The sequence below is a fragment of the Mobula birostris genome, chromosome 5, assembly GCF_030028105.1.
Source record: "Mobula birostris isolate sMobBir1 chromosome 5, sMobBir1.hap1, whole genome shotgun sequence".
Lineage (NCBI taxonomy): Eukaryota > Metazoa > Chordata > Chondrichthyes > Myliobatiformes > Myliobatidae > Mobula > Mobula birostris.
Genome location: NC_092374.1, coordinates 66,392,342 through 66,414,543, shown reverse-complemented (window position 1 = coordinate 66,414,543; position 22,202 = coordinate 66,392,342). Strand labels below are relative to the sequence as shown.

The 22,202-nt window shown below is 42.7% G+C and overlaps 1 protein-coding gene across 3 annotated transcripts in view; it reads right to left on the bottom strand.

Annotated features, from left to right (window-relative positions):
- Window positions 1-15,473: 15,473 nt before the first annotated feature.
- The window catches only part of plppr1 (phospholipid phosphatase related 1), a 128,860-nt gene continuing 122,131 nt past the window's right edge, over window positions 15,474-22,202 (bottom strand). For 2 of the 3 annotated variants that reach the window (XM_072257182.1, XM_072257183.1), the window contains exons 8-9: window positions 20,092-20,183; window positions 15,474-15,796 (exon numbers count right to left, since the gene is read on the bottom strand). In XM_072257182.1, the coding sequence (XP_072113283.1) occupies window positions 15,778-15,796; window positions 20,092-20,183 (111 nt within the window). In that variant the 3' untranslated portion in view covers window positions 15,474-15,777. The remainder of the gene's footprint in view (window positions 15,797-20,091; window positions 20,184-22,202) is intronic. The other variant, XM_072257184.1, reaches the window with a different exon arrangement.

Here is a 22,202-nt window from a genome sequence, read left to right as displayed (position 1 = left end):
TAGAACCAATCATGATCTCGCTGTTCAGTTGATGGTAGAGACTGGTTGTGTTTTTAAGAGGCCATTTGAAGGTGTATTCTCCAATTCTCTCTTCAAATGTTTAGCTGAAAATATGTTTGTGAGATTCTACTCCACCATATACAAGTACGAACATGTTCGGTCAGGGCCGTCTTGCAGGAACATACTCTCAACTTGATTGATGAATTGGAGGAAGAAACAAAATCAGGCAGAATTGCAGGAAAGGGCCAGGAGTGTGAGATAGCAGACGTCCACTGTACATAGAGAGGAGAACCCCCTTCTCTGGATCTCCTCCACTACCCTGAGCAGGAATCTGTGCTTAGTCTTCCTTTTGCCTCATCATGCAAAACACATTGTTAATCAACACTCCTCATGCCTCTGCTAGAGCTGGGTGTGGGAACATGAGTTTGGTTACCCCAGGAACAGAATTTGTGTTAAACCTACATTAACATTCTGAAAATTGAAGTTTCTAATTGCAGAGCAACTTTTATGATTTTTGATGTACATACAATGCAGCCAGTGCACTTTATAGCCTTTGTGCTCTTCACTGTTCTTTATAGCCAATGAAGTAGTATCTAAAGTGCTGCAGTTTTAATTAGCTAATGTCAGAATCCGAATCACAATCAGGTTTAACATCCTAGGCACTTGTTGTGAAATTTGTTGTCTTTGTGACAGCAGTACAATGCAATACATAATAATAGAAAGACCTGTGAAAGATGTAGCAAGCTGTAGGCAGTGTGCACTACTCAGATTTCCGTGAAAGCTAAAGTGCAATGGCTGTTCGTTTTGCCCATTTCAGTTCCTCAGTGATCAAAGTGGAATCTGCACATCCCTCTTTAGATGATATATGACATCAAATGAATGAATTATTGTTCACATTTGTACACAACTTCTATAATAAACTTCTCAAAATAAATAGAACAACATTAAATTATCAAAGAAAGGCAATCAAATTCGAGGTGAAAGGCATTCTGATGGTATGCATGCATGCTCAATATGTTTTTGGTTAAATTCCTAACCACACATATGCATTTAAGACACTGAAGCTTTTATACAGTGCCTATAAAATGAATTCACCCCACATGGAATTTTTCCTGTTTTATTGTTTTACAACATTGAATCTCAGTGGATTTAATTTGGCTTTTTTTTGACACTGATCAACAGAAAAAGACTTTGTGTCAAAGTGAAAACATATCTGTACAAGGTGATCTACATAAATACAAATATAAAATGCAAAATAATTCTTCATATAGGTATTCACCCCCTTCAAGTGGGTATTTAGTAGACGCACCTTTGGCAGCAATAACACCCGTAGGTTTGTGTGGATAGGTCTTCAACAACTTTGCACATCTGGACACTACAAAATTTCCCCATTCTTTTTTGCAAAACTGCTCAAGGTCTGTCAGATTGCATGGGGTTCATAAGTGAACAGCCCTTTTCAAATCCAGCCATAAATTCTCAACCAGATTGAGGTCTAGACTCCAGGACATGTACTTTGTTTTTTAAGCCATTCCTCTGTGGCTTTGCCATTAAGATTTTAGGGTTATAAAATCTTGCTGGGAAATAAATATTCTCCAAAGTCATTGTTCTTTTGCAGACTTCAGCAGGTTTTCCTCTAGGATTTCTCTGTATTTTTTTGCATTAATTTTACCCTCTACCCTTCCAGGGCCTGTTGCAGTGAAGCATCCCCACAGCATGATTCAGCTACCACCATGCTTCAAGGTAGAGATGGTGTGTTTTTGATGATGTGTGGTGCTTGGTTTACGCCAAACATAGTGTTTAGTCTTGATGGCTAAAAAGCTCAATTTTGGTTTCATCAGACCATTGAACCTTCTTCCAGCTGACTTCAGGGTCTCCGACATGCCTTCTGGCAAACTCTGGCCGAGATTTCATGTGAGACTTTTTCAACAGTGGCTTTCTCTTTGCCACTCTCCCATAAGGCTGCAACTGGTGAAGCACCCAGGCAACAGTTGTTCTATGCACAGTCTCCCCCATCTCAGCCACTGAAGCTTGTAACCCCACTTGAGTTGTCATACGTCTCAGTGGCCTCACTCACTAGTCCCCTTCTTGCACGGTCACTCAGTTTTTGAGAAAGGCCTGCTTTAGGCAGATTTATAGCTGTGGCATATTCTTCCCATTTCTTGATGATTGACTTAACTGTACTCCAAGGGATATTCAGTGACTTGGAAATTTTATTGTATTCCTCTCCTAACTTGTGCTTTCCAATAGTCTTTTTGCAAAGTTGCTTGAAGTATTCTTTTGTCTTCATGGTGTAGTTTTAGCCAGGATACTGACTGACCAGCAGTTGAACCTTCCAGGTGCAGGTGTATTTTTAATACAGTCAATTGAAACACCTTGACTGCACGCAGGTCTCCAAAAACAAACAGTTCTCCATTTAACTAATTATGTGACTCCTAAAACCACTTGGCTGCACCAGTGGTGGTTTGGCGTGTCATTTCAAAGGGGGTGGGGGGTGTGAATATTTATGCAATCAATTAATTATTTTGTGTTTTATATGTAATGCCCTGGTTCATATGGTTCATAATTTTTTCTCTGTTATGCTGTTCTGCTCTGTGTAAGCTGCTTGTTTGGGTTACTGTTGAAGATAAAGAGATACGAGAATTGTGTGCATCCAATTAGGATGGCTGGATTTAGGGGAGCTTTCTTTGGTGAGGAACAATAAGTTTGGGCTTGGGGCTTTTGTGGGAGAGAAGAGAGAAGATGCTGAGAGAAGAGGTCAGAGGAGTTGACCTGGAGTGGGGCCATGATTTGACAAAGTACGGGGAGATCGAAAGAGGATCAGCAAAGGGGAAACCATAAGCTCCAACTTGCACACATTATTTTCATTAAAATGGGCCCTTTTCTTTTTTTTTTGCTTTTTCTTTACTAACCCTTTATTTAAATTAAGCATTATAAAGCTAAATCTTTTAATTGTATGCGGTGTACTGTAATTTCGTGGTACTTCTTTGCAACAGGGTAACGAATCTCACAGCATCCACACAAACAGGGGATTTGGGAGGCCTGTGCTTCACACTCCCACATTTGGCGGGCCAAAGATTGACTTCCCTAGACTTAAGCAGCCAACAGAACCAGAGTGTTTCATATACAGTGTTTGTAATTAATTTAGATCACTTTGTAGAGATCTGTTTTTACTTTGACACGAAAGAGCCTTTTCTGTTGATCAGTGTCAAAAAAACCCAAATTATATATAATAGTTAAATGAAATAAGTAACGCAAAAAGATTAGTGAGATAATGTTTATGCATTCAAAGTCCATTCAGAAAATGGATGTCAGAGGGGAGGAAGCTGTTCCTGAATTGACAAGTGTGTGCCTTTAGGTGCCAGTACCTCCTTCCTGATGGTAGCAATGAGAAGAGGGTATGTGACAATGAAGAATGTGACAACCAATTTGTACACAGTTAGATCTATTATTATTTCTTATTATCGACATACAGCAGGGAATATACTCTTCCAGCCTTTCAAGCCATGCCATCCAGCAATCCCCCAATTTAATCCTAGCCTAATCACAGGATAACTTTCACAATGACCAATTAACCTACTAACTGGGACACTTGGCATGTGGGAGGAAACAGAACCACCCGGAGGAAACCCATGCGGTCACAGGGAGAATGCACAAACCCCTTACAGGCAATGGCGGGAATTGAACCCGGATCACCTGTACTGTAAATTGTTGTGCTAACAACTGTACTATACTGTGATAATGGCTAAGGTATCTGTTCTCACAAAGTATATTGATTTGAGCTAAATATTGACTTGGACAGCATGGAAATCTCAGCTTTTCTTCATCTTCAAAGAATGGCCACTCCTCAGTTCAGCACTGGAGCCTCAGCGTAAATTTTGTTTGTGGTAATATTTCTCATGGGCTCTGTTCCTTCCTGAGCCACAAAAGTGGGGTGAGTCTCTAATTTCTACCTAGGCAACATGAGCAGAATAATGCACCCTGAGTAATTCCTGTGACACAGAATGAGTCCATTTGATCCATCGGGTTCATGTTAGCCTACTCCCTTTCTTCTTTCTCTGCAATTTATTCTCCCTTCAGCTCATGCCACATTACAACGAGGGATAAGTCAAGTAACCCACTGGAATGCCAGTAAGATGTGGGAGTACTCCAGAGCCCTGAGGGGAAATCTATATGGTCATAGGGAGAACCTACAAACACCACATAAGCAACACAAAAGGTTTGTATCTAATCCAGGTCACCGGAGCTTCTCTATGGTAAGTGTACATGGCACAGCTGGCTAAAACAAGTTTGGCATGATGGCCTGTCATTGCTGTTGTGAACAGAGTCCAAGGTCCAGTGTGCTAAAGGGACCTGTGTAAAACATTGGGCAGTAACTGACTGAGTTATACTTGGCTTTGTGAGATTGGATGCGCCTAGACCTGCTGAAAGTACAATTCATCTATGATCCACGTTTGAGTTGTTTTCAGGATCCAGGGTCAACCTCAGGATGAACTAGCCTTATCACATCCCCATCATGGCTGACTACCTGAAGTGACTGGGGATCTGGTTCAGAAGGGCCAAGGTCTGTAACATTAAAGGAAAGCTGTGACGGTGGAAGCACGCCATTCTGATGATTGGCAACAGCCGAATCATTGGCTGTGAGGTGCTCTTAATGTGGTTGGAGGTTATGCATGTGTGGCGCATTCCCCATTCCTGCATCATCACTTAGGATACCATTTTAGAACATAAAACATAGAACATAGAAAACCTACAGTACAATACAGGCCTTTCGGCCCACAGAGTTGTGCCAAACATGTCCCTACCTTAGAAATTACTAGGCTTCCCCATAGCCCTCTATTTTTCTAAGCTCGATGTACCTAACCAAAAGGTATATCCAAAACCTATCCAAAAGACCCTATCATATCCACCTCCACCACCATTGCCAGCAGCCCATTCCAGGCACTCACCACTCTCTGTGTAAAAAACTTAGCCCTGACATCTCCTCTGTACCTACTCCCAAGCACCTTAAAACTGTGCCCCATTGTGGCAGCCATTTCAGGCCTGGGAAAAAGCCTCTGACTATCCACACGATCAATGCCTTTCATCATCTTATACACTTCTATCAGGTCACCTTTCATCCTCCGTTGCTCCAAGGAGAAAAGGCCAAGTTCACTCAACCTGTTTTCATAAGGCATGCTCCCCAATCCAGGCAACATCCTTGTAAATCTCCTCTGCATCCTTTCTATGGTTTCCACATCCTTCCAGTAGTGAGGTGACCAGAACTGAGCCCAGTACTCCAAGTGGGGTCTGAACAGGGACCTATATAGCTGCAACATTACCTCTCGGCCTCTAAGTTCAATCCCATTATTGATGAAGGCCAATACACCGTATGCTTTCTTAACCACAGAGTCAACCTGCGCAGCTGCTTTGAGCGTCCTGTGGACTCGGACCCCCAAGATCCCTCTGATCCTCCACACTGCCAAGAGTCTTACCATTAATAATATATTCTGCCATCATATTTGGCCTATTAAAATTAACCACTTCACACTTATCTGGGTTGAACTCCATCCGCCACTTCTCAGCCCAGTTTTACATCCTATCAATGTCCCGCTGTAACCTCTGAGAGCCCTCCACACTATCCACAACACCTCCAACCTTTGTGTCATGAGCAAATTTACCAACCCATCCCTCCATTTCCTCATCCAGGTCACTTATAAAAATCACGAAGAGTAAGGGTCCCAGAACAGATCCCTGAGGCACACCACTGGTCACTGGCCTCCATGCAGAATATGACCCATCTACAACCACTCTTTGCCTTCTGTGGGCAAGCCAGTTCTGGATCAACAAAGCAATGTCCCCTTGGATCCCATGCCTCCTTACTTTCTCAATAAGCCTTGCATGGGGTACCTTATCAAACGTCTTGCTGAAATCCATATACCCCACATCTACTGCTCTTCCTTCATCAATGTATTTAGTCACATGCTCAAAAAATTCAATCAGGCTCATAAGGCATGACTTGCCATTGACAAAGCCATGCTGACTATTCCTAATCATATTATATCTCTCCAAATGTTCATAAATCCTGCCTCTCAGGATCTTCTCCATCAACTTACCAACCACTGAAGTAAGGCTCTCTGGTCTATAATTTCCTGGGCTATCTCTACTCCCTTTCTTGAATAAGGGAACAACATCCACAACCCTCCAATTCTCCGGAACCTCTTCCGTCCCCATTGATGATGCAAGGAACATCACCAGAGGCTCAGCACTCTCCTCCCTTGCCTCCCACAGTAGCCTGGGGTACATCTCATCAGGTACTGGTGACTTATCCAATTTGATTCTTTCCAGAAGCTCCAGCACATCCTCTTTCTTAATATCTACATGCTCAAGCTTTTCAGTCTGCTACAAGTCATCTCTAAAATCACCAATATCCTTTTCCATAGTGAATACTGAAGTATTCATTAAGTACCTCTACTATTTCCACCAGTTCCATACACACTTTCCTACTGTCACACTTGATAGGTCCTATTCTTTCACGTCTTATCCTCTTGCTCTTTACTTACTTGTAGAATGCCTTGGGGGTTTCCTTAATCCTGCCCACCAAGGCCTTCTCATGGCTCCTTCTGACTCTCCTAATTTCCTTCTTAAGCTCCTTCCTGTTAGCCTTATAATCTTCTAGATCTCTGACATTACCTAGCTCTCTGAACCTTTTGTAAGCTTTTTTTTTCTTCTGGACTAGATTTACTACAGCCTTTGTACACCACGGTCCTGTACCCTACCATAACTTCCCTGTCTCATTGGAACGTACCTATGCAGAACTCCACACAAATATCCCCTGAACATTTGCCACATTTCTTCCGTACCTTTCCCCGAGAACATATGTTCCCAATTTAAGCTGCCAAATTCCTGCCTGATAGCCTCATAATTCCCCTTACTCCAATTAACCACTTTTCTAACTTGTCTGTTAGTGAATTATGATCACTATCTCCAAAATGCTCTCCCACTGAGAGATCTGACCCCTGACCAGGTTCATTTTCCAATACCAAATCAAGTACAGTCTCTCTTCTTGTAGGCTTATCTACATATTGTGTCCAGAAACATTCCTGAACACACCTAACAAACTCTACCCCATCTAAACCCCTAGTTCTAGGGATATGCCAATCGATATCTGGGAAATTAAAATCTCCCACCACGGGAAGAACGTCGACTCAGACCATGAGAGGCCTGCGTCGGGCATTTTCATGCCTTACAAGGCGCAGATTGGAAGTCTGTGTGGGGCACCACTCCTCGCACAGACCAGAGAAATGTGTGATTAGGTGACTTGCTCAAGGGCACACACTCGCTGCCACAGCTGAGGCTCACATTAGCCACCTTGAGATAACTAGACGAATGCCTTAACCGCTTGGCCACGCGCCCAACACCACCACAACCCTGTTATTATTACACCTTTCCAGGATCTGTTTCTTTGTCTGCTCCTCGATAGCCCTGTTACTATTGGGTGGCCTATAAAAAACCCCCAGTAGAATTATTGACCACTTCCTGTTCTTAACCTCCACCCACAGAGACTCCGTAGACAATCCCTCCATGACATCCACCTTTTCTGCAGCCATGACACTATCTCTGATCAACAGTGCCACGCCCCCACCTCTTTTGTCTCCTTCCCTGTCCTTTCTGAAACATCTAAAACCCAGCACTTGAAGTAACCATTCCTGTCCCTGAGCCATCCAAGTTACTGTAATGGCCACCACATCATAGATCCAAGTACTGATCCACGCGCTAAGCTCATCTGCTTTGTTCACAATACTTCTTGTGTTAAAATGGACACATCACAAACCGTTGGTTTGAGCGCGTCCCTTCTCTATCACCTGCCTATCCCCCTTCACACACTGTCTCCAAGCTTTCTCTATTTGTGAGCCAACTGCCTCTTCCCCAGTCTCTTCAGTTTGGTTCCCACCCCCCAACAATTCTAGTTTAAACTCTCCCCAGTAGCCTTAGCAAACCTCCCGCCAGGATATTGGTCTCTCTAGGATTCAAGTGCAATTCGTCCCTTTTGTACAGGTCACACCTGCCTCAAAAGAGGTCCCAATGATTCAGGAATCTGAATCCCTGCCTCCTGCTCCAATTCCTCAGCCACACATTGATCCTCTACCTCATTCTATTCCTGTCACGTGTCACAGGCAGTAATCCTGAGATTTCTACCTTTGTGCTCCTGCTTCTCAACTTCCCTCCTAACTACCTGTAATCAGTTTTCAGGACTTTTTCCCTTCTCTTACCTATGTCATTGGTACCAATATGTACCACGACCTCTGGCTGTTCCAGATCATCCGCATCATCCGGAGGTCCAGGATGGAACACAGTGCATTGGGTCCCAGACAGCTTGGGAGAAAAATTGTACCCAACATTGCCTTGTTTTCCAATGACCACTTTTACATGTGATTGCATCAAGCTTTGCAGAGAACAGGACTATGCAAGCACCATGTGTGACTCCATGCTAAGGTTCTACTTGTCCCTGGTGTCACGACGGATGGGTTTGGCCTTGTATTCATGCAATATTCCATTCAGTTCAACACTGCCACACTACCATTCTTTGTAGCAGTGTTCTTTCAGAGTGCCTTTGATCACGCATTCACCAGGCAGTGAGCAGCATGGGATATCCTTCAAAGTTCAAATCTCAAAGTGAGTTTATTATCAAAGTACATATAGTATATGTCACTATACACTATCCTGAGATTCATTTTCTTGTGGGCATTCACAGTAAATAGAAAGAAACATAATAGAGTCAATGATAAATAAACACGGACAAACAATCTACATGCAAAAGACAGCAAATTGTGAAAATACAAAAATTGAAGAACAAAATTATTATAATTAATAAATAAACAAATAATATTGAGGATATGAGTTGCACAGTCCTTGAAAGTGAGTCGGCAGGTTGTGGAATTAGTTCAGTGTTGGGATGAGTGAAGTTATCCCCTCTGGTTCAGGAGTCTGATGGTTAGGGGTAATACCTGTTCCTGAACCTGGTGGTGTGATTCCTGAGGCAGCAACAAGAAGAGAGCATGGCCTTGATAATAGATGCTGCTTTCTTATGACAGTGCTCCTTCTAGATATGCTCAGTGGTGGGGAGAGCTTTACCCGTGATGGACTGGGCTGTCTCCACTACATTTAGTAGGCTTCTGAGGCACTTAAACATTTTTTCAGTCACTGAGGGAGAAAGACATGATGGATTCCATTGGATGGTTTCTTGAGCAGACTGTCAAAACAATTTGGCAGAATTCCTCAGCACCAGAACTCACCAACAAGCGCCAGGACCTCACTGGAAGTGAGAGGGTCCCGCCTCATTGGACCTTTCCTGCACAGTCAATATCTTGCCCTCAAGGCATGCTGTCATCAGGAGAGCTGTGAAGAAGGTGAGGTAATCAGCCATCTCTCTCTGAACTGTGTGTTTACTAAGAGATTCTGGCAAAGGGTACAAGGGATCCTGTCAAGGCTTATTCCAAGCAGATGCATAGCAGAGGGTTGCCCAATCTGTGGGCTGTTCCCAGGGATGTCAATCAAAACAAACATCACATTCCAAAATCAGATGTGTCGGTATTTCAGTGGAGTAAAGGAAATTACAGTGGCATGAGAGAGGAACTGGCCAAAGTTGACTGGAAAGGGACACTGGCAGGAAAGACGGCAGAGCAGCAGTGGCTGGAGTTTATGCGAGAAGTGAGGAAGGTGCAAGATAGGTATATTCCAAAAAAGAAGAAATTTTCAAATGGAAAAAGGATGCAACCGTGGTTGACAAGAGAAGTCAAAGCCAAAGCTAAAGCAAAAGAGGGAGCATACAAGGAAGCAAAAATTAGTGGGAAAACAGAGGATTGGGAAGTTTTTAAAACCTTACAAAAGGAAACCAAGGAGGTCATTAAGAGGGAAAAGATTAACTATGAAAGAAAGCTAGCAAATAATATCAAAGAGGATACTAAAAGCTTTTTCAAGTATATACAGAGTAAAAGACAGGTGAGAGTAGATATAGGACCGATAGAAAATGATGCTGAAGAAATTGTAATGGGAGATAAGGAGATGGCAGAGGAACTGAACGAGTATTTTGTATCAGTCTTCACTGAGGAAGACATCAGCAGTATACCGGACACTCAAGGGTGGCAGGGAAGAGAAGTGTGCGCAGTCACAATTATGACAGAGAACGTACTCAGGAAGCTGAATAATCTAAAGGTAAATAAATCTCCCAGACCAGATGGAATGCACCCTCGGGATCTGAAGGATGTAGCTGTGGAGATTGCGGAGGCATTAGCAATGATCTTTCAAAAGTCGATAGATTCTGGCATGGTTCCGGAGGACTGGAAGATTGCAAACGTTACTCCGCTATTTAAGAAGGGGGCAAGGAAGCAAAAAGGAAATTATAAACCTGTTAGCTTGACATTGGTGGTTGGGAAGTTGTTGGAGTCGATTGTCAAGGATGAGGTTACAGAGTACCTGGAGGCATATGACAAGATAGGCAGAACTCAGCATGGATTCCTTTAAGGAAAATCCTGCCTGACAAACCTATTACAATTTTTTGAGGAAATTACCAATAGGCTAGACAAGGGAGATGCAGTGGATGTTGTATATTTGGATTTTCAGAAGGCCTTTGACAAAGTGGCACGCATGAGGCTACTTAACAAGATAAGAGCCCATGGAATTATGAGAAAGTTACATACGTGGATAGAGTGTTGACTGATTGGCAGGAAACAGAGAGTGGGAATAAAGGGATCCTATTCTGGTTGGCTGCCGGTTACCAGTGGTGTTCCACAGGGGTCTGTGTTGGGGCCACTTCTTTTTACATTGTACATCAACGATTTGGATTATGGAATAGATGGCTTTGTGGCTAAGTTTGCTGATGATACGAAGATAGGTGGAGGGGCCGGTAGTGCTGAGGAAACAGAGAGTCTGCAGAGAGACTTGGATAGATTGGAGGAATGGGCAAAGAAGTGGCAAATGAAATACAATTTTGGAAAGTGTATGGTTATGCACTTCGGCACAAGAAATAAACGGGCAGACTATTATTTAAATGGGGAAAGAATTCAAAGTTCTGCGATGCAACGGGATTTGGGAGTCCTCGTACAGGATATCCTGAAGGTTAACCTCCAGGTTGAGTCGGTAGTGAAGAAGGCGAATGCAGTGTTGGCATTCATTTCTAGAGGAATAGAGTATAGGAGCAGGGAAGTGATGTTGAGGCTCTATAAGGCGCTGGTGAGACCTCATTTGGAGTACTGTGGGCAGTTTTGGTCTCCTTATCTAAGAAAGGATGTGCTGACGTTGGAGAGGGTACAGAGAAGATTCACTAGAATGATTCCAGGAATGAGAGGGTTAACATATGAGGAACGTTTGTCTGCTCTTGGACTGTATTCCTTGGAGTTTAGAAGAATGAGGGGAGACCTCATAGAAACATTTTGAATGTTGAAAGGCATGGACAGAGTGGATGTGGCAAGGTTGTTTCTCATGATGGGGGAGTCTAGTACGAGAGGGCATGAATTAAGGATTGAAAGCTGCCCATTCAGAACAGAAATGCAAAGAATTTTTTTTAGTCAGAGGGTGGTGAATCTATGGAATTTGTTGTTATGGGCAGCAGTGGAGGCCAAGTCATTAGGTGTATTTACAGCAGAGATTGATAGGTATCTGAGTAGCCAGGGCATCAAAGGTTATGGTGAGAAGGCGGGAAAGTGGGACTAAATGGGACAACAAATCAGCTCATGATAAAATGGCAGAGCAGACTCGATGGGCCGAATGGCCGACTTCTGTTCCTTTGTCTTATGGTCTTATGCCATTGGTAGATCATCACCTTACTAAAAGATGCCCTTAGATCTTCCCAAAATTCATTATTCTCTCAGTGCAAGATATCTATACATGTAGGAATACTGGCCACTGGCACGTCACAGGCTACAAGAGTACATGCTGAGACAGGCAATGAAGCTTGGAATGAAGGCTTTTTGTGGAAGGACTGCAGTCTTATGTCCTGGTACCAGCTCTGTGTTCGACCCTCGCCAACACTTGAAACGTATCTCACTCAAGCAGGTCACATGAGTGGCAATGGTACCCAATACATAAAATGTTTGACCCAGACACAATAAATGCACTGACTTTTAAAATGTTACTTCTATATATTCTATGAAGTTTTCTTTTGAGATATAAAAGATAGCCATGCACTCCTGGTGCACAGCTTTTTCTCTACTCATTCTGACAAACTGAAAGGAAGGAAACAGGTATCATCAGGAGAATTTTGGGGTGCAGGGTATGGTAGTGTGAGGGTGGGGAGGAAGGTCAGAGCGTCACTTCCAGGAAGGCACGGTTGGGGGTTGCAGTTGGCTGCTGTGACAGAGGATCCGAAACATGTGGAAGAGGCAAGGGGCCAAGGTCACAGATGTGTTTAGGTCTCAGACAGTGCCACAGCATATCCATTTATACAAATCCTACATTAATCTCATATTTTATATTCTCAGTATCAGAATCAGGTTTAGTAACACTGGCATAGGTTATGAAATTTGTTGTTTTGTGGCAGCAGTACTTTGCAATACATAATAATAAACACTATAAATTAGAATAAGTTTATATAAAAAAGAAAATTAAATTAAATATGTAGTGCAAAACTACTACTACTACTATTACGTCGACTCAGGCCTAGGGGGCCGGCATCGGGCACGATGACGGACTCTCCACTTCTCCCTCAGTGAAGTGTGTTCAGTTCATCTACATTAGCCGCGCTGCTGTCTTCTAGGAGCGTGTTGACCATAGTCTTGGGAGGGCGCCCAGGGTTCATCCTCCCACGCTTGGGCTCCCGTATGATGACTAGGCTGGCAGGTAGCTCGGGATGGCGTAGACAGTGCCCCACTAGTTGCAGCCTTCTCGCCTCGATTTTAGTGGTGAGCATCAGTAGGTCTATATAGAGCTCGACGTTCGTGCAAAAATAGAGAGTAAAATACTAACACAGTGTTCATGGTTTCATTGTCCATTGAGAAATCTGATGGTGGAAGGGAATGAAGCTGTTCTTGAAACATTGAGTGTGTTTCACCTAGGCTCCTGTACTTCCTCTTTGGTAGCAATAGGAAGAGGACATGCCCTGGGTGATGGGAATCCCTAATGATGGATGCCCTCTTGTTTGAAGCATCACCTTTTGAAGGTTGTTGCTGCAACATTCCTCAGCCAGCTGGTCTACCTTGCTTCTGTATGCTTCCTCATTACCATCTTAAATTCTGCCAACAACAGCTGCGTCATTGGCAAACTTCTAGATGCCATTTGATCTGTGCCTAGCCACACTGCCTTGGGTTTAGAGCAGCGAGCTAAGCACACATTCTTGAGCTGCATCTGTGAGGAACAGATGTTATTTCTGTTCTACACATGCCATAGCCTCCCAGTTAAGAAGTCAAGGATCCAGTTGCAAAGGAAGCTACAGACGCCAAGGTTTTGGAGCTTTTTGATCAGAACTATAGGAATGATTGTGTTCAATGTTGATGGCTGTAGTCAATAAACAGCAACCTGATGTAGGGATTACTGATGTCCAAATGAAACAAGGCTGAATGGAGAGCCAGTAGATTACATCCGCCTTAGTCCTATTGTGGTGATAGGCAAATTGTAGTAGGTCCAGGTCCTTGCTTAGGGTGGAGTTGATTCTAGTCATGACCAACCTCTCAAATCACTTCATCGCAGTAGATGTGAATGGCACTGGGCAATAGTCATTCAGGCAACTCATCCTAATCTTCTTGGTAAGCGGGTGGAACCCTCCGACTTCAGCAGTGAGAGATTGAAGATGTCCTTGAGCACTCCCACCAGTAGGTTGGCACAGCTTTTCAGTGCCCTACCAGGTACACCATCAGTGCCTGATGCCTTGCGAGGATTCCACTTCTTGAAAGATGTCCTGATGTCAGCCTCCAGGACAGAGATCACAGGTCATCCGAAGCTGCAGGTATTCCCACGCGTGTAGCTTTATTCTCCCTTTCAAAGCATGCATCAGGGAGTTGAGCTCATCTGCGAGCAAAGTATCACAACCATTTATTTTGTTAGGCTTTGCTTTGTAGGAAGTAATGGCCTGAAATTCCTGCCAGAGCTGATGTTCCATCTCTAACCTCAATTTTAATTGTGTTTTGCCCTTAGGTCTTTTCATAGGTCTTCTCGTGCACTGTGGTTCTGAATCACAGAATGTTACAGATTACAGGTCAGCAGATTACAAATCTCCTTGTTCATCCACAGCTTTAGGTTTTCCCTACATTCCCAACAATTCCCACTTAATCTACACTTATCTGCACACTGGAAATGCTTAAGGGTGACAATTAATCAATCACTTGCCTTTGAGGAATTGACACAGGCAGCACTGGGATCAGGATTGAAACTGGGCTGTTAAAGGAACACTCACAATGCGCTGGAGGAACTCAGCAGGTCAGTCAGCAACAGTTGAAAAGATTAGTCGACGTTTCGGGCCGAAACCCTTCGTCAGGACTGAAGGAAGAACTTTGGGGAGGGTTTGAAGAATGCCGGTAGTTGAAAAAAACAGTAATTTTTAAGACAAAGGGGTGGGGGAAGGGAAGCAGGGAGGTGATTGGCAGGAGAACAATAGTAGAAGGAGGCAGAACTATGAGGGAGGTGATGCGAAATAGGGATAGAGGAAGGGAGGGGGAGGGAATTACCGGAAGTTGGAGAATTCTATGTTCATACCAAGGGGCTAGAGACTACCTAGACAGCATATGAGGTGTTGCTCCTCCAACCTGAGTTTAGCCTCATCATGGCAGTAGAGGAGGCCATGTATGGACATATCTGAATGGGAGTGGGAAGCAGAGTTGAAGTGGGTGGCTACTGGGAGATCCTGTCTGTTTTGGCGGACGGAGCGGAGGTGCTCGACGAAGCGGTCCCCCAATCTGCATTGGGTTTCACCAATGTAGAGGAGGCCGCACCGGGAGCACCGGATGCAATAGGTGACCCCAACAGATTCACAAGTGAAGTGTTGCCTCACCTGGAAGGACTGGTTGGGACACTGAATGGTGGCAAGAGAGGAGGTGTAGGGACAGGTGTAGCACTTACACTTACAGGGATAAGTGCTGGGTGGGAGATCTGTGGGGATGGACGTGCGGATAAGTGAGTCACGGAGGGATCGATCCCTGCGGAAAGCGGAGAGGGGTGGAGAGGGAAAGATGTGCTTAGTGGTGGGCTGTTAGTTCTCCAAGGCAGTGATTTGGCACTGAACCACCCTAAAGGCTTTCTGCAGCAATTCACCAAGGCTTCTTTGATAGTACCTCCTGAATTTCACCTCTAGTAACTGAAGGGTCAGGGAAGCACCACTATCTTCAATCTCCCCTTTGAATTACATGCAGTCTTAACTTGGCATTTATTATCTGCTGAACGAAAATTTTGGAAATTCTACTGGACTGTCCAGGGGGAATTACATTGGGAAGAGGTCCTGTGGAATCATCAAGTTGGAAACTAGATTGAAAGCAGTTCTTGGAACAAAATACACCGATCATCTCACAAGGTAGTGTGTATAAACCGGACCACGCACTTTATTGTACAAAGACCACAAAACACAACTTGAATTTACATAAGAAATTAGAAATGTTTACATCATATGCTTTAAGAGAAAGGTACTGAAACATACTATAAGGTCAAGGTATGCTACAACACTTTGTCATACAAAATGTACAAAACACCTGATACTAACTAGACATGTTCTTGAGTTGCACTTTCCACAGTTTAACACTCATTATAAAAAAAAGTACCAGTTTATGCTTTTATTTGTTTTAAAGAAGGAGAGGAAGATTTCTCTTCAGGTCACTTCTGTTATTGAAGCAGAGTGGTTCTGTAAGAGAACAAATACAAAAAATTATAATCACTTCAACTGAATGAATGATGGAATTTAATTCAGCTAACAAAAATTGCATACTGCAAACATTTTTTTTCCAGTGGTGTTTCCAGTTAAAAGAATATTTAATTTAGACACTGCTGAGGAGCTTCCAAATTATTTTATCATCAAGGAGATATTTTATGAAGTGAAGCTGGTTTTGTAATGAAACAGCAGCAATCAATTTGTGCACAGCAGGTTCCCACAGCCATCAATATGACTTCTCACAAATTATAATTTCTACATGGTGAATAAAATTGTGGGATCAATATTGACTAGGGCACTGACAAAAAAAAACTCTGCTGCTATTCAGTATAGTGAAGGGGATCTTTTCCATGTATCCGAATAAAGAAAGGGTCTTACTTCATGGCTTCATCCATATCACTGCACTTCCAAAGGTGCAAATAAGATGATATCAGGGCATCCCAGATTGTTGGCTGAAACCTTTGAAGTAGTACTGAGTTAAGGAGTGAGACCACTATGTGTAGGTCTACAATCATAAATAAAAAGGTTTCATTATTGTACAATGGTAATCCAAGTAAAATTACTTTGCAAACCACTTTATCACAGTGCAAAATATTGTGTGAGCCATCCAATCACTGATATAATGTTTGCAATGTGCTGATATTAAAGAAAACCACTTATACTGGACAGACACAGATTGCAACAAACATCCTGTGAAGAGGGAGAGAGTCATTGGTGTAAAAGGGTTACCCACAAGGAACAGTATGGAAGACATTTCATGTGTTAGAACAGACTGAAGTAAGGTCCAAAGCTCTCAAAAGTGGTTCCTAAGAAGATTGTTTCATTCAATCGCAGCAAAAACAGAGTATCTTAAGGATGAGTTTACAATATACTCACTGCTGCTCCAGCTTTATAAACTATGTGGGCGATAATTTACCTTTGATCATACTAAGTGAATGTGTGCATCTCAGCCATGGGGTATATTCAACTCCGCACATTGACTTCAGTGAAAACAGGGGAGGGGGTTCCAACCAGCCACTGATCACCACAATTAGCACTAGTAGCAAAAGGCAAATTTATCCCCCAAGAGATGTCAAGCTAGATTACAAAGTGCCTCAGCCGAGACCTTAAACAAAGTGGAAAATACAGTCAACTTAGCTGGACCTTACCATCATGAACAGAAATGTAATGGAATGTTGAGTCTTCTACCACTATTCAGACGCGGGGGTTATTAAAAGATAGAAAATATGTTTTCAACAACACATTCAGAAGACCTTTATTTTGAAGACTTAACCAAACCATGTATGTCAATGATACAGGATGTTTCAGTTAAGGTAACATCTTACAGCACAAGAGGAGATCATTCAACACATCATGATTGTTCTGGTGCTTGGAGAATTAGACAGGTGGGAGGTGGCGGACCCTTGCAGATCTGAGACATTGTGGAAGGGGAATCCACTGTCCGTTTGACACAGAGAGCAGCAGGAAAGAGAGTGGAGGGGGAATTTGAACAGGGCCAATTGTGAATGCCTGCCACAGTGCAGCCAACAATGGCATTGTTAGAGACCAGCGTCATTTATCCTGTGCCAGTCCCTCAGCTGTAGACCAAAGAAGGAGTGAAAAAGGAAAGAAGACTGTGACAGAAAATTAAGAACAGAAGGCCACAATGGGAGAAATTGGAATAAAGCAGCAACACACCTTTGAATCAGCATCAGACTTTACATTACTCTCCTGTTGACCATTATGGAAGAGATTCAAGAGTTGTAATGGGCTTCCTGGCATAACATGGTTTAAGTTGTCAAACTGGAAGTCTAGTGATGGTTGCCTGTGATAATGCAACCTAGTCTGCTACCAAGATGAGCAGGAAATTTGTGTGTATCCTATTTTCATTGCTCCAATCTCTACCAGAGGTGAGCAAGGTCTCAGGTTGAAATTCACCTCAATGTTGCTAGACATGAGGAAGGGTGGGTGTGAGGAAAGGGCTGATCATTTTAGTGGCTAGCTGATTATTAAATATTGCATTCTTCCTCATTCCACTTACTCAGCCTCTGCCAAGTACATAAACGAAACAAGGAGCCAGAAGTGAGTGGAACCAACAAAAACTGTGCACTTTGTGGTGACCTAAGATATATTTATTGAACCAGTGTGCATTAATTAGCATGTCAAAATATTATTGCAGCAGGTGCTACCTTGAAAGACATGGCTACTTCCACTTCCACTTTGTTTTGATGCTTGCTCAGAATATGTTGGTAGAGGATGGGCCATATATATAAGCAGGATGGGGAAAAAAAAACACTCCACCAGCATGGCCCAGGAATGAGTGATCTTCCAAAGAAAATTTGCCATGGATTTTCAACTGGTAGCACTCCCCGCCACATGCTCCCATGGACGGACATAACATAATGGGAGGGCAAGGTGAAATGTCATCAGGCCCTAGGCAAGATGGCATTTGCATGCACACTCACGCACCCCCTCTTTTCATTGGGAGATGAAAGCACCCATGCGAATCACCTCTGCGACCTAATCACCTGAAACAGAAAGAAAGCCCTGCCTCAAACAGAGGAAAGTCAGATAAAAAGATGGTTTACAATCAAAGAGGCCAGGTGACTTACCTGTCTTAACCCCCTTGTCTGCTTTCACTCAATATATGTGGGGCATATCATTTAGTCCAATCAAAGGAAAATCTTTCAGGGGCTCAGTGTTAACTTCAGACTTGTGATAATCTTCAGCTGGCTTGACAAAGAGGTTGGTCCCCTCTGTTCAGCAGAAGTGTTTGCTCTGGCTCAGAGGGCTACTACTCAAGTTTGCAAAGAGTCTTGTACCACAGATTTTCACCGACTGGGCACTGTTACCCAAAATGCTTGGGCCTTAGAAAGACAATGCTTTCACCCTATTAATTTTGTTTCTTTTTAAATTCTGGACCAAACCAAGAACAGGTTTTCAGCCAAGCTCACTTATCTGAGCGTTTCAAAGCTGTTTTGGTATACCAGAAGAATTTAGTAATTGAAACCCTCACTAACCACAAAATAAAGAATTTTAAAACTTAAATAAACACTAAAGCTCAGAAACTGGCAATTTAGCCCCTTTGACCAACAGATGACATCTCACATTGATTACCTTCTGCTGCAATTCATCCTACCCTATCAATGTGCCTCACGCCTTGGGCTTAAAATTCCTTTACATGAGTTCGGTTTTCATGCAGTTTAACGGGACTGCTCATAGCTCGCAGAGGCAGTGGAGTGTGTGAGCTGGGTGATAAGTTTATTCTTGTATAGCTTATATTTTGAGAACGCATAGAGGAAGCCTTTTTCCCAGTTTATCCTACCGATGTCCAATCATAAACACAGACTGATAACCCCTAATTCACCAGTATTGTGAAAAGCAGTGAAAGAGGAGTATTTCTTCTGAATAGCCAATTCTTCCTTCAAATGTCTGAAATGTCTGTTCAACCAGGATAGACCCCTATCCTGAAGAGCTTATAAGAGACAGAGAGGCAGACAGATAGAGATAGAGACAGTGACAGAGACAGAAACAGATACAGATACAGAGACAGGAAAAGCTCCACTACCTGGAGAAGTACTGCCTGAGATATTGGCACAGGAAGCTGCCATGACAGACTATAAGTTAGTTCGTCAGTACTATTTGATGTTCTATTTCCACTCAGTGAGTGCATAATTTAATACAACATCCAGTCAGAGCACGTCAAATGCTCTCTCATTATTTGCAATACTTAGATGCTGAGGTCCAAGTTGCGGGAGGTAGACTTGAACTACCGGCGTTCTGACTTCGACAGATGGGTGCTAACCACTGACGCACTGCTGACTTGGCAAAACTTAGCCTTCTTACCTTAAATCACTTTGTTTAGCAGAATAACCCAAGACCGTGGTAACACAGCACAATAACAAAACGATGCAGTTCTAAAGCAGAAAGATGCAAATGTCTATTGCCCAGCACCAAGATCAGGTCTCTGAATGTGCCCACTTGGGTAACTGCAGTAAAATTGCCACAATGCCAGGCAGGCAGGTAAGGACCAAGGCCCAAAAAGAAAACCAAGAGAGGTGGCCCACTGAGAACATCAGAGGCAACGTGGCCAAAAGCACAGTAAAATATAGCTAGAAGATGCAAACACAGATTACACAGTGTCAGAGTCACGTGGAACACAATAGAAAGGCCATCAGCCCAGAAGCAACAGAGGCAATCACGCAGAGCAGAATCTCACACAACACCAGACTATGAAAGCCCCCAGCTCACAGCGGAGCTCTGTCCTTGGGTGATTATTAAGCATATACCTCCTGTTGACTTGGGTATCTGGCTGATCCTGGAAAATGACCCTGGGACGAAACACCCCCTCTCGGGGGGGCTGTTGATGTCTCCCACCTTGCTGTCATGCCAGCATAAAGGGAAAAAGAGCCACGATATAAGATCAGTGTTACAAGAGCAAAATACTATGAAACAGTAATTTACACTTCTTTCAGTTTAGTTTACCATATCCGACGTGGTCTCCTCTACTTCCAGAAGATTCAAGCACAGATTGAGTGAACACTATGTAGAAAATGAGTGTCATCCAAGTATCTATTGCTTGTCACCTTAATTCGTTCTCCCATTCTGACTTCCTTGTCTGCAGCCTCCAACACTGCACCGACAAAGCCCAACATAACCTCATAGAAGAACATTTCATTTTGTTATGAAACACATTGTAGGCATCCAGATACAAAATTGAGATTCGGAAGTTTCAAGAAATCATCCTACTTTTCCATTTTCACTCTCTAACCCATGCAGAATGATTTCATAGTCACTGTCTTTGGCCTTTCATTATTCTATCTTTCAATATCTCAACCTCCTTCTTTCATTCTTGCCTTGCCTCACCCCAGACATACACCCCCTCCTCCCAGCTTTCTTGGCATCTTAAAAATCCTACTTTAACTTTTTTCAACCTCTTGAAAATGTACAGATCTTAGGTTTATTTTACTCTCCACAGATGCTGTGTGACATGATTAGTTTCTCAGGCATAGTTTTTGTTTTTAGTCACTGACACCTGTCACTCATCTGCGGTTGTCCTTGAGCACATTGTGAGGTCATTTCAATTACTGAATAACTACTGACAAAACAGCTTCTGCTTCTAAATTGGAGGTGAGACTGGAAGCCATCAATTCTGAAGCAAAGTCAGTTTACTTAGAACAGAATATTCAGAGAGTGGATTAAAGAGAAACTATAAAACATCCTCCCATTTAAAGTAGAATATTTTTCAGTCAAATGCTGTGAGTGGAGAATAGCTGCATATAACTACTCTGTACCCAGTCTGTGTTAATCACTTACAGAGGGACAGTTCCGGCCCGAAACGTCGACTGTACCTCTTCCTATAGATGCTGCCTGGCCTGCTGCGTTCACCAGCGTTTTTTGTGTGTGTTGTTATGGCAATTTAACTGGGTTATATGCTCACATGCACTACAGCAGGTTAAACTGGGACAGGATCCATGCACTTATTCAGTTCCATGAAGATCTTACAAGCATGAGGCTTTTACTTGTTTACATTATTTGTACTGTATTTGCTGTGGTCTTATAAACTTTTTAATACTATTTTTTGTTAGTTATTTTTGGAACTATATATTTTTGTAATTTATGATAAATTTGTGAATACCTGTGTACTGTACCACTGCAAGATGACATATTTCATGTCATTTTAGTCAGTGATAATAAATCTGACTGATTCTGAACTTAAAAGCATTTTAAATGATTTTTGATGTTTTCTTAAGTAAAGGCATTTCATTATAAATCAGACTAAAGAGAGAAAAAATCTTATTAATAGAGCATAAATGTTTTAGCTGTCAGAACCTTGACCTAAATGCTCTCGACAAATTGTTTATCTCGTTGAACCAGGAAGAAGAAAGAAAGAACTTTTGGATAAAGATTGTAAAAGTATCTTTCACTCTGCCAATCTTGTGACTCAGTGGAAGATGCATCAGTGACATTGAAATAATTTCTCTGTTATATTTGATAACTAGACAATGCATGTCGAAGTCCCATTCCAAAATTAATTTCTAATGGCTGAGTTATCAATATAACTTACTTTCCGAAATAGAATTTAACACTTGCATGCTTGCAACATACAAACAGAAAGCAGATGTTTGCATCCAGATGTTTTAGTAGTTGACCATTTGTTCTACAGTATCTGCATCCAGGGATACAATTATATTAAATTACAGGACCAGGGATCCACAGATTTGAGCTGGGATAATCCTGGAGGAAAGAGCTGGCGGAATAACGACGACTCAAAAACGTCCAGATTGTCATAAAAATTATTAACATGTAAGGAAGTCTGTCAGCTTCACTTAGTCTAGGTTGTAGACTATTGCAGATCCCGGCCTGAGTGGCTTACTCTTAACTGAGATGGCTTAGCAAG